Here is a 13,117-nt window from a genome sequence, read left to right as displayed (position 1 = left end):
ATTTCCGAACAAGACCTACAGCGAACAATCTCCAAAGTAAAACCCTCGAACCAGATTCAGGATGCCATTCCAGGTTCTATTAGTACATCTCTGGCCACATACCTGGACCAACATGGTGAACTATTCAACATGGCCTAGTTCCGGATGACAAAATATGCGTCAAGTCTTCACTCTCTTGAAAAATCAAGATCTCGGTCTATAGAACATGAAGTACTACCACCTAATCTCCACACTCCCATTAAAAACGAATTGAAAGTTGTGCTTGGCCCACCTCGCTTCAAACCTTCTAGGCACTCAGGTTTCCGTCACAGTTCAGAAACAGTACAGAACCTGCAATCCTCCAAATAGTTGACTGCCCCCTTATAATCCTCGAGCACCCCCCCCCCCCTCCTAGCGCCTGAGACCCTCACAGGTATGTAGTGCGCTTTACAAATGCTATGATTGATTGACTGACTCTGGTAACTCCTGCCTCCTGGCCCTCTTGGACTCGACCTCTGCTTTGGACACTGCCAACCATTTGGACCTGCTTCGCCCGCTGGAATGTGGAGGCCCAGTCCTCAACTGGCTCATCCTACCTAACCAGCAGTTTCCCAAATTGTAAAAATGGCCAACTCGTTCTCTATACCGTCGGCGTACTTCAAAGGGTCCCTCGCGGCTCAATCCTCTCCCCAACCCTTTAAAGGGTCCCTCATGGCTCAATCCTCTCCCCAACCCTCTTTAACTTCTACCTAAAACCAATCTGTGTGATTCTTCGAAACTCTGTGATTCTCTTCCACCTCTACGCTTTTCGCAACCAATATGTGACTCTCCCATCCCCAGAAGACGTTGCCCTCCTTTCAGTCGTGCTCCTAAAGATTCAAACTGCATGTCTAACCACCATCTAAAACTCAGCCCAACTAGAACAGATTTTCTTTTGATTTCGCCTCTGAAAGCATAAACTCCAGTACAGGAATGGATGGCTAACGTGGGTATTGTTTTTATGGGGGTGGGGGGCATGGATTTACCTTAACTGCCCTTATCAGGGAACCCAGCTAGCTCTGGTTGGCATGCAGTAAGAGGCTGAGATGGGCCAGTGGCTTTTCTTCTGGGCATGTCTTTTCTTCTCCGTATCTTTCTTGCCAGTGGGTCCTGGGGCAGTACTGGCTGGTGTCTTACGAAACGTTTCTAATTTAAAACGCGTGCTGCAGCCTGCCTTGTGGTTGAGGCAACACCTTCTGGCAAATATTACTAATTCTGCTGCATCCAGTTGGAGCAGGTTGCTCGGCAACATGTTGTGAGTTGGTGCTCTGCCTCGTGGCCTCACCACAGGGGGTTACAGAAGTAAAGTAACCTAGGTGTACTCCAGGCAGCGGAGTGTTGGCATGCATGGGCCATTTGGTCTGGCACTTGGCGCTGATTGGGTGTCTTGACCAGGAGACTTTTTTCTATCAAGGGAGTGGGGGCTTTGCTTGCAGGTTTGGGTTCTGGGCTTGTAGGTTTGGGTTCTGGGCTTGTAGATTTGGGTTCTGGGCTACCGGGTGCATTGATCTGGGCTTGTAGGTTTGGGTTCTGGGCTTGTAGGTTTGGGTTCTGGGCTTGTAGATTTGGGTTCTGGGCTACCGGGTGCATTGATCTGGGCTTGTAGGTTTGGGTTCTGGGCTTGTAGGTTTGGGATCTGAGCTTGTAGGTTTGGGATCTGGGCATGCAGGTCACGGGCAAGTCCAATTGCTCTGAATATGGTTGTTAAATGTAAATGTAAATCCGTATTTGTGAAGCGCAAAATACTCAACCCTACGGGTCTCAAGGCGCTGGGGGACGTCCTGGAAATTAAGTGAGCTATTGCCCAGAGTCACATGGTGCTGAGCTGCCACCAGAGCCGGGGATCGAACCGTGAACCCTGTGCTCCGAAGTCAGCTGACCTGGCCGCTGCTCCACACCTCTTAGCAGTGTGTGTATGTGCAGTCTGGGCATTTCAATGAAGGTCTCGGAGGGGTTCGTTCTCCTCTGCGGGTTCAGTCCTGTGTCAGACTGAGGGGGTCACGCCCTGGCCAGGGTTACTAGGCTGTTGTGTAGTGCTGGGTGCGGGTGTGATCCTGGCTGTTGTGAGGAGGGTCCGAGAAGTGGAAGCATCTCTCAGCTGTGATGGGGGTGAGTGTCTTCTGGGGCGCTGCAGATGAGGGGGTGTTCTGCGCAGAGACCCCTTTGAGGAGCTCGAGGTTCAGCTCTGCCCAGGGCCTCCGCAGAACCTGTTCACTCCCAGAGACCACCATGGCGGGTGTTTGACCCACGGCCACCTTTGAGCCCTTGCCCGCTCTTGATGTGGGTGATGCCAACCCATGCCAGTGCCTCTGTGGAAGCCTCGATGGTGAAAGTAAGCCTGGGGGCAGAGCAGGACTGGTGTAGCTTTTCATCTTAGCTCTGTTGGTAGCTGCAGTGACCTGCTAACAGCAGCAGCCATGATGCATGTCATGGGGTGAAAGGAGGGGAGGTCAGTAGGACCCATCAGTCACAACAAACAGAGAGCCAGAAGGGAAATCAGAGTGTGGGTCGCCACTGAAGGTTGTTCTCCTCGTCTTGGCCTACATGCGTAGCGAAGGTTTCTTACACGAGATCTTGTAATACAAGGAGATGAGGTTAGTAGTGTGTAGTGATCCCTCTCCACGCCATGAGGCTAGAGCCAGGAGGGAGGTCAGTCTATGGGTCACCCCTGCACACGCGTGCACAAGGTGGATCTCATTGTGAGCCCTACATTGTGAAGGTTTGTTACACGAGATCTTGTAATACAAGTAGATGAGGTTAGTAGTGTGTAGTGATCCCTCTCCACGCCATGAGGCTAAAGCCAGGAGGGAGGTCAGTCTATGGGTCATTCCTGCACACGCGTGCACAAGGTGGATCTCATTGTGAGCCCTACATTGTGAAGGTTTGTTACACGAGATCTTGTAATACAAGGAGATGAGGTTAGTAGTGTGTAGTGATCCCTCTCCACGCCATGAGGCTAGAGCCAGGAGGGAGATCAGTCTATGGGTCATCCCTGCACACGCGTGCACAAGGTGGATCTCATTGTGAGCCCTACATTGTGAAAGTTTGTTACACGAGATCTTGTAATACAAGGAGAGGAGGTTAGTAGTGTATAGTGATCCCTCTCCACGCTATGAGTCTAGAGCCAGGAGGGAGGTCAGTCTATGGGTCACCCCTGCACACGCGTGCACAAGGTGCATCTCATTTTGAGCCCTACATTGTGAAGGTTTGTTACACGAGATCTTGTGAAGGTTTGTTACACGAGATCTTGTGAAGGTTTGTTACACGATCTTGTAATACAAGGAGATGAGGTTAGTAGTGTATTGTGTGATCCCTATCCACGCCATGAGTCTAGAGCCAGGAGGGAGGTCAGTCTATGGGTCATCCCTGCACACGCGTGCACAAGGTGGATCTCATTGTGAGCCCTACATTGTGAAGGTTTGTTACACGAGATCTTGTAATACAAGGAAAGGCGGTTAGTGTATAGTGATCCCTCTCCACGCTATGAGTCTAGAGCCAGGAGGGAGGTCAGTCTATGGGTCACCCCTGCACACGCGTGCACAAGGTGCATCTCATTGTGAGCCCTACATTGTGAAGGTTTGTTACACGAGATCTTGTAATACCAGGAGATGAGGTTAGTAGTGTATTGTGTGATCCCTGTCCACTCCACGAGTCCAGAGCCTGGAGGGCGGTCAGTCTATGGGTCTCCACTGCACGGGCATACACATGGGTAGATCTCATTGTGAGCCCTACATAGTGAAGTTTGTCACACGAGGCAGCAGGCGCGCGGGCTTTGCGCCTGTGCCTTACTTCCATCGCTGTCATCCGCAGCAGGGATTGTTGATTCTCGCCTCCACCTCGCCCATCCTCTCTTCCCCGCGGCACCACGTTGGTGCGACACGTGCAGCTCTGGAATGTAATGTGTATCGTAACCAAGCAAACTTGACACATTGAACCGAGGTGTTGGGTGGGATGGGGTAAAAGCCGCCTCTATCTTGGGCGAGGTGGGCCCCCGCCCAGGGCGCCAGCCTTCGGAGGGGCGCACACAGCCGTCTGCGTTAAAGTCACGCAGATACCGCTGAGGTTCCATGGTTTTGAATCACTTTTTATTTTTTTATTTTAAACAGGCTGGGCTGCTCATTTTCCCTACACCCCACCAGGCCCATTCCTTCCCTGCCATCTAATTAGCTTATGTTTCACGCGCCAACTACCCCCCTTCCTCACCAGGTTGGCACCAGGGAAGGGGGTCTACACTGTGAGATTCGGGTGAGTTGGGGGTGCGAGAGGGGTTTATTTATTTATTTATTTCTGGTATTTATAAAGCGCGACACTCATCCCAAGGGATATCACGGCGCTGTAAACAGAAGAGACTGCTGAGGACTGTGCTGGGAGTTAGTTTTTAGGGAAAAGGTGAGTTTTTAGTTTTTTCCGCAATTGAGGGTAGTTTGTGGTATGTCTGAGTTCTACAGGTAACTCATTCCACCTTTTGGCAGCCAGATATGAGAAGGCGCGTCCGCCGGTCCTTGCCTTGTAAATGCGCTTGGGTTTAGCCAGAGCCAGTTGGTTCGATCTTAAATTCCTGTTGGGGGTGTAGAATTCAATTTTCCCTTGGAGGATAGTGGGGCCAGTTTTATTAAGAGCTCTGTGCGCGTGGCAGAGAATTTAGAAAGTAGCCCTCTGGCGCTTTGGTAGCCAGTGGAGTTTCCTGAGGCATGCGGATGCTGAGTCTCGCTTGCCTTTATTACAGACAAGTTTAGCTGCCTGGTTTTGTAGGACCTGTAGTCGGGAGAACAGTTGTTCATCCCTTCGAACAGGGCATTGCCATAATCCAGGCGGCTGACCAGTAGGGCCTGAGTGACTGTACGTCGGCAGTCCAGAGGTATCCAGGAAAAGATTTTTGCCAGGAGTTTAAGTACTGCGAAGCCTTTGCCCCAAAGTGATCTTATGTGGTCCTTCATGGATAGGGCGTCGTCCATAATGATACCCAGATTTCTGGCATGCTGTTTTGGGGTGGGGGCTGACCCCAATGATGGTGGCCACAATGTGGCGTTCCATGTGAGTTTGGCTCCTCCGAACAGTAGTATCCCTGATTTGCCGGCGTTTAATTTTAGGCAGTGGTTGCGCATCCAATCCGCCATTTCGGAGAGACAGCTATGTAGCTTTTTCTTTGTTGTCTCCGCCTCTTCACCCATTGTTACCATCAGCTGTGTATCGTCAGCATAGGAGCATATGCCGATGCCCCACTTTCTTCCAATGTCAGCCAGAGATGAAACTTAGACATTAAAGAGAGTGGGGCTCAGCGAGGCCCCTTGTGGGACCCCACAGCTGGTGGGATAGGGTTTTGAGTGGTACTGGCCCATGTGCACTGCTTGGGTGCGCTTGCTGAGGAATGATTTAATCCAGCTCAAAGCTGTGGATTGCACTCCTTTACTCAGGAGGGTGTTTAGTAAGCAATCGTGTGCTACCGTATCAAACGCCGCTGACAGGTCAAGCAGTATCAGAGCCACAGATCCCCCTTGATCTGTGATGCATCTGATACTGTCCGACACTGCCAGCAACGTTGCTTCGGTGCTATTGTTGGCTCTGAAGCCGGTCTGGGAGGGGTCCAGGAGTGAATTGTCTTCCAGATATCGGGACAATTGAGTGTTAACCAGTTTATCCAAAGCCTTGGAAAGGTAAGGGAGCTGGGAGATTGGCCTATAATTCTCCTGATTGGAGATATCGGACCCGGCTTTCTTCAGGAGGGGGGTCACGGATGCGTGTTTCCAGGCTTCCGGAAAGGACGCGGTGGTGAGTGATTGATTAAAAAGTTTGGTGATAAAAGGGCAGAGCGTTGGTGCAATTTTGGAAAACACAAAATGGGGACACGGATCCGCGGGAGAGCCGGATTTAATTGTCTTCAATGCCGTTAGTACCTCATCATTGGAGAATGGTTGAAAACTGGTTAGACGCGGAGAGTTGCCAGCATCTGGTTGGACATTGCATTTGTCCGGTGTTGGAGGATGCTATTCGGGGTTATCTGGTAAGGTAGGGATGTTAGAGGGGGCGAAAGTAGAGTAAATTTTGTCAATTTTTTCAGCAAAGAAAGTGCTGATGCGCTCACAGGTCTCGGTTGAAGGGGTGAGAGTTTGTGAGGTGCTGGATGGGTTACGGAGTTCCTTTACTATTTTGAACAATTCTTTTGCAGAATTGTGGCTTTCATAAATTCGCTGGGTGAAGTATGCTTTTTTTGCGTCTCGGATGGCTGAGATATACTGTTTTCGTTTGGTGACATAGTTTGCTCTGGTTTCTGAGTCTTTTGTTTGTCTCCATCGGTGTTCGACCTTTTGGCATTCCTTTTTAAGGCTCTTGAGGAGGGGGGTGTACCATTTTTCCCTAGCAGTTGTTTTTTTCCTTGATTCCCGCATAGGGGCTATTTTATCCAGCGTTTGGCGAATTCCAGTGTCTAGAAGAGTGACATTACTGCAAATGGGAGAGTCATCCTGCAAGGTGACGTCTGTCTCGAGAAAGTGGTTTTGAAAATTGGAGTCATTAGTCTCCAGGCTCTGTTGGTGATGAAGGGGGTGAGTCTGTGCTTCAAGGGTTTACCAGGGAGCTTAAATGAAAAGGATAACATGGAGTGGTCCGACCAAGACAGGGGGAGGATTTCCTTTATAGTAGTTAACTCAATGTTGGTGAAAAGGAGATCCAGGGTATGCCCTGCTGAGTGCGTGGGGCCCTCAACCCACTGTTTGAGTTGTAAAATTTCCATGTCATATTTCAGCTGGGAAGATCCGGGGGCATTTGTTTTTTCATAATGGACGTTGAAGTCACCGACGACCATGTAATTTTTCTGTTTTAAGCAAAATGGTAACAGTTGATTCGTAATTTAGCACCAATGCTGGCTTGTTGCCCTGGGGGGTTGTAGACAACTGCACCGGCTAGTATAAGGCCCTCGAGCAGAATTTTAAATGGTAGTATCTCATGTTCGGGGTCGGCAGTTATCGTTTCCGCGAGACATGTTAGGTGGTCTCTGAAAATTACAGCGACTCCACCTTTTTTTTTTTTTTTTTGCTTTGTCTATTTTGTGTAATTATTTTGTATTCAGGGGGAAGGGCATTAGCAAGATCTGGAGCGCTGGTGTCAGATAGCCAGGTTTCAGTAATAAAACCAGGTCAGGGGTCCTAGATGTCAACATGTCCCAGATATCCAGCGCATGTTTGGGTAGGGATCTGGCATTAAGGTATAGGCATTTCAATTCCAGCTGATTATTGGTGGAGGTTATGTGGTGGTCAGTTGGAGATCGGCCCACACTTGACCATCGACAAGAGAGACAGGAGATGGGTCCATAGGATAGGCCAGGGCCAGTTTGAATACATTGATGAGATCTCACATCCGTGGTAGCTTTGTTAAGGGCTAATAGTTTGCTGCGTGTATAACAGATGGGTTTAAGTATGGATGGGTTCGAACCTGCAGGGGGTATGGCCCCTGGTCCCTTCGTCGCGCCCGCTGCGCGACCGTGGATTGCACATAATTTATGTTGCTCTGGGGTTGTGGATCGGGGGGCGTGGCCTGAAAGGGGCGTGGCCTCCGCTCGTGGCGGGAGGGCGCGAGGGGGAGAGTGCGTGTGTCGTCAGCGCTGGCTCCGCTGCGTACACGACTATTCTGTCAGCTAAGTGAGGTAAAAACACAAGTGATCTGTGCTTAAAATGCAGGTAATCTGTGACACACAATTTTAAAATAAACGGTCTGCCTTACTCCCGGCTTCCGCCTCAGGAGTCTGCTTTCAGTTCAGAGGCCAATGACTGACCTGTGAACACACAGGGGCCTTTCTGCTGTCTCATTTTAGTCACCGGCAACAGGGAGTGGCCACTTGTCTTGCCGCCCTGGGCGCCATCCCAATAGGGTGACCAACTGGCATGGGTGCAAATTCAGGACAGTGAGTGTAAAAATTCAGGACAAAGGGTCAAAATTCAGGACAAAAATTCAGGACAGACGTCAAAATTCAGGACAAAACTTTGGGACAAAAGGTACGTTTTACAGACACATCAGAGGAGGTCGCACTATAGTATATAAGTAATCCCATCTACATCCAAACATATTCATCCATTTGAAAACCTATTCATCATGTATCCTTCCTTCCATACATCCCTCCAGCCACACTTTCACTCATCCATCCATCCACTCTTTCACCCTATCCATCCGTACACTCATCCATCCAGTCTTCCACCCATCCATCCACTCATCCATCCAGACATTTACCCTTTCACCCATCCAGCCATCCTTTCACTTATTCATCTTTCCACCCATTCACCTTTTCAGTCATCCATCCATCCTTCCTTTCTCTCTCCATTGACCCTTTAACTTAGCCATCCTTCCTTCCCTCCATACATCCACCCATCCTTCTACTCATCCACTCATGAATCATCCATTGACCCTATCACTCATCCATCCTTTCACTCATCTATCCACCCATTCACTCGCCCATCTATCCACCCATTCACTCGCCCATCATCCACCCTTTCAGTCATCCATCCATCCTTTTGCTCATTATCCATTCACCGTGCCCTGTATCAGGAGCATGGTGCCCGCTTCTGAGGGTGTCACCAGTGCCGTGCCCTGTATCGGGAGCATGGTGCCCGCTTCTTGGGGTGTCACCAGTGCCATGCCCTGTATCAGGGGCATGGGCCTGCTTCTGGGGGTGTCACCAGGCCGTGCCCTGTATCAGGAGCATGGTGCCCGCTTCTTGGGGTGTCACCAGTGCCGTGCCCTGTATCAGGAGCACGGTGCCCGCTTCTGGGGGTGTCACCAGCGCCTTGCCCTGTATCAGGAGGATGGTGCCCGCTTCTGGGGGTGTCACCAGCGCCTTGCCCTGTATCGGGAGCATTGTGCCCGCTTCTGGGGGTGTCACCAGCGCCGTGCCCTGTATCAGGAGCATTGTGCCCGCTTCTGGGGGTGTCACCAGCGCCGTGCCCTGTAACAGGAGCATTGTGCCCGCTTCTGGGGATGTCACCAGCGCCGTGCCCTGTATCAGGAGCATTGTGCCCGCTTCTGGGGGTGTCACCAGTACCGTGCCCTGTATCAGGAGCATGGTGCCCTGTATCAGGAGCCTGGGTCTGCTTCTGGGGGTGTCACCAGTGCCATGCCCTGTAGGACGCCCTCCCCGCCCCCTCGGACTCTGGTTTGTTTCTGCTCCGGTTTCCGTCTCCACCAGGGCCCCGCCCTCAGCCCGCGGTGTTGCGGCAGCGCTGCCAAGTAGGTGAGAGGTGAAGGGCGGGCGCGGCTCTGCTCTCTCCAGGCAGGGGGGGGGCCACTGGGGAGCGGTGGTGAGCCGGCTGAGGGAGCCGTGTGCCCGAGAGGACAAGGGCGCCGTGGGGCTGTGCTCACCTCACTGGAGGGGAGCTGTGGGGCTGTGCTCACCTCACTGGAGGGGAGCTGTGGGGCTGTGCTCACCCCACTGAGGGGAGCTGTGCTCACCCCACTGAGGGGAGCTGTGCTCACCCCACTGAGGGGAGCTGTGCTCACCCCACTGAGGGGAGCTGTGGGGGCTGTGCTCACCCCACTGAGGGGAGCTGTGGGGGCTGTGCTCACCCCACTGAGGGGAGCTGTGGGGGCTGTGCTCACCCCACTGAGGGGAGCTTTGGGACTGTGCTCACCTCACTAAAGGGAGCTGTGGGGCTGTGCTCACCTCACTGAAGGGAGCTGTGGGGCTGTGCTCACTGCACTGCTGGGAGCTGTGGGGCTGTTCTCACTGCACTGCTGGGAGCTGTGCCCACCGCACTGAGGAGAGCTGTGGGGCTGTGCCCACCGCACTGAGGAGAGCTGTGGGGCTGTGCCCACCGCACTGAGGAGAGCTGTGGGGCTGTGCACACCGCACTGAGGAGAGCTGTGGGGCTGTGCCCGCCGCACTGAGGAGAGCTCGGGCTCACCGCGTTGGTTTTGGCCCACCGTTAGAGCTGCGCTGAACATGGAGAGCACAGTTGTGGTGCCACAGCGAGGAGTGATGACCTGCGGCCGCGTCTGGCTCTAGTTTGACCACGGTAACTGGGGCACGTGTTACTTAGCTCACTAATGCACGCTCTGAGCTCACTGCGTGCTCTGGTGAGCTCACTGATGCGCGCTCTAGTGAGCTCGCTGGTGCGCGCTCTGGTGAGCTCGCTGGTGCGCGCTCTGGTGAGCTCGCTGGTGCGCGCTCTGGTGAGCTCGCTGGTGCGCGCTCTGGTGAGCTCGCTGGTGCGCGCTCTGGTGAGCTCGCTGGTGCGGGCTCTGGTGAGCTCGCTGGTGCGAGCTCACACGCTCTGGTGACCTCGCTGGTGGGCGCTCTGGTGACCTCGCTGGTGGGCGCTCTGGTGACCTCGCTGGTGGGCGCTCTGGTGACCTCGCTGGTGGGCGCTCTGGTGAGCTCGCTGGTGGGCGCTCTGGTGAGCTCGCTGGTGGGCGCTCTGGTGAGCTCGCTGGTGAGCTCGCTGGTGGGCGCTCTGGTGAGCTCGCTGGTGAGCTCGCTGGTGGGCGCTCTGGTGGGCGCTCTGGTGAGCTCACTGGTGGGCGTTCTGGTGAGTTCACTGGTGGGCGCTCTGGTGCGCGCTCTGGTGAGCTCACTGGTGCGCGCTCTGGTGCGCGCTCTGGTGAGCTCACTGGTGCGCGCTCTGGTGAGCTCACTGGTGCGCGCCCTGGTGAGCTCACTGGTGCGCGCCCTGGTGAGCTCACTGGTGCGCGCCCTGGTGAGCTCACTGGTGCGCGCCCTGGTGAGCTCACTGGTGCGCGCCCTGGTGAGCTCACTGGTGCGCGCCCTGGTGAGCTCACTGGTGCGCGCCCTGGTGAGCTCACTGGTGCGCGCCCTGGTGAGCTCACTGGTGCGCGCTCAGCTCACTAATGCTTGCTCTGGTGAGCTCACTAATGCTTGCTCTGGTGAGCTCACTAATGCCTGCTCTGGTGAGCTCACTAATGCCTGCCCTGGTGAGCTCACTAATGCCTGCTCTGGTGAGCTCACTAATGCCTGCTCTGGTGAGCTCACTAATTTAATGCACGCCCTGGTGAGCTCCACGGGGAGTTGGATTCACGGATGGAAGCTGTACTGGGCTCACAGAGGGAGTCATGAGATGGCATAATGCAAAGTGACCCGCAGCTCACTGAGGCCCGCGAGCAGTGCGCCTCTCGCACTTCTTTCCCCCCTCACACTGAGGAGCACGAGGACCGCACGTCCGTTGTCAATACGTACGACATGGACACACTTGACCCGGCTGATCACAACACACACACGCCCTTCCACCCACGCCCTTCACGGCGCTGCTTGCTGTCCATTGAGGCAAGCGCTTCAGCGCCTCGCCTGGGGGTAGGAAGCACTATACAAAGGTGGCAGAATAATACAGCACATCACAAGGCGTGGAGTTGCTGAGGTCACAAGGCGTGAGGCTGCTCTGAGCTGGTTGAGGGGTTCTCGTGATGTGCTGGGGACGGGCCATGCGGCAGTTCTGTGCTCACAGCTGTGGGTGGTCACTGAGAGATGCTGTGTGACTGCCGAGCTCACTGAGGGAGGCTGCCAGACGCTGCTGCTGCTGAGGTCACAAGGCGTGAGGCTGCTCTGAGCTGGCTGAGGGGTTCTCGTGATGTGCTAGGGACGGGTCATGCGGCAGTTCTGTGCTCACAGCTGTGGGTGGTCACTGAGAGATGCTGTGTGACTGCCGAGCTCACTGAGGGAGGCTGCTAGGTGCTGCTGCTGCTGAGGTCACAAGGCGTGAGGCTGCTCTGAGCTGGCTGAGGGGTTCTCGTGATGTGCTGGGGACGGGTCATGCGGCAGTTCTGTGCTCACAGCTGTGGGTGGTCACTGAGAGATGATGTGTGACTGCCGAGCTCACTGAGGGGGGCTGCTAGGCGCTGCTGCTGCTGAGGTCACAAGGCGTGAGGCTGCTCTGAGCTGGCTGAGGGGTTCTCGTGTTGTGCTGGGCTCGTGGGGCGATGTGTCCGTTCTGTTCACTCAGCAGTGCTCTGGGTGGTCACTGAGAGGTGCTGAGCTCACTGATGAAACCTGTTGCTTTCTCTGCCCCATCTTTAACCCTTTCCTCTCTCTTCTTCCAGGCTGACAGGATGGAGGCGTTTGTGGAACGGACGGTGCACGCCTACGAGGAGTTCATGAAAGGAGCAGGTGAGTGGGGGCCTCTGGGGGTGATAGGGGGTGTGTGGGTGGGTGTCTTGACCAGTGTGGGGGCACTTGAAGAGATACCGGTGCAGTTGTACCATGTGGATGGAAAGAATTGTGAGCCGGTGGCGGCTGGTGGGGTTCAGTCTGCCCGGGGAGAGGGGGCTGGTAGCAGACACACAGTAGTTGTGGTGGGCCCATAGGGGTTGGCAGAGGGCGGTCAGTGCGTGTTGCAGTCACTCCTGTACACAGGCAGTGGGCCTTGGCCCTTCAAGGTAGCAGATGCGTTGCCTTGCACGTTTTACACTAGTGGGCAAAGTAGTGCACAACACTTGTGAACTGTGGGTGGGGATGTGCAGTAACACACAAAGATAGCGCGGTGTCCCACGTACGGTGTCATGCACGGTTTACTGTAGGAATCCTGTCTAGTGATAGTACGGTGTGCACGGCAGGGCACAACACTCGTGGACTGTGGGTGGTGAAGTTCAGAAGTCTTGTGCAGTGATAGTACACATCACTTATGGAGGGCCTGCAGTTTTCTGCGTTCGAGCTCCTGCCCATGGGGTGCTCACAGAGCCAGGTGCTCACTCCCCTCTGACGTCCGTGTAGCACATTTAGTGCTTCAGAGGGACCTCTTGGCGCACCATGCTGTGGCCTGTGCCAGGCACTTACAGCCTCACTGCATGTACCTTTTGCAGGGCGGCCATGTTCACCAAATTATTGGTCAGGCCATGAGAAGGGCTCCATGTAGGCAAGATGACGGCTGCAAGGCGCTATATTCCTTGGCCCATCGGCCATGTGTCTGGTGAAAACACTGGTGCTTGAAAAATGTGTGGGTGCCGCAATCGCTTGCAACAATCAAGCGTTAAGCGTGACTACTCACCCGTATGGGTATCCAGGTGCTTGTGGGTGGGGGGTGCAGGTTCCAGTCCATCAAGGAGGTGGTCCGTCGAGCCATGTTTTGAGGTTTCTTGTGAAGATGGGGAGCGATGTCTGTCTTGAGGT

At 54.1% G+C, this 13,117-nt stretch overlaps 1 protein-coding gene across 2 annotated transcripts in view; it reads left to right on the top strand.

Annotated features, from left to right (window-relative positions):
* The window catches only part of ELOVL1 (ELOVL fatty acid elongase 1), a 136,261-nt gene that overhangs the window by 52,795 nt on the left and 70,349 nt on the right, over nucleotides 1-13,117 (top strand). For both annotated transcript variants that reach the window (XM_086952190.1, XM_086952189.1), the window contains exon 2: nucleotides 12,052-12,118. In XM_086952190.1, the coding sequence (XP_086808316.1) occupies nucleotides 12,061-12,118 (58 nt within the window). In that variant the 5' untranslated portion in view covers nucleotides 12,052-12,060. The remainder of the gene's footprint in view (nucleotides 1-12,051; nucleotides 12,119-13,117) is intronic.

The sequence above is a fragment of the Lissotriton vulgaris genome, chromosome 1_1 (genome assembly GCF_964263255.1).
Source record: "Lissotriton vulgaris chromosome 1_1, aLisVul1.2, whole genome shotgun sequence".
NCBI lineage: Eukaryota > Metazoa > Chordata > Amphibia > Caudata > Salamandridae > Lissotriton > Lissotriton vulgaris.
This window is presented reverse-complemented; position numbering and strand designations above follow the sequence as displayed.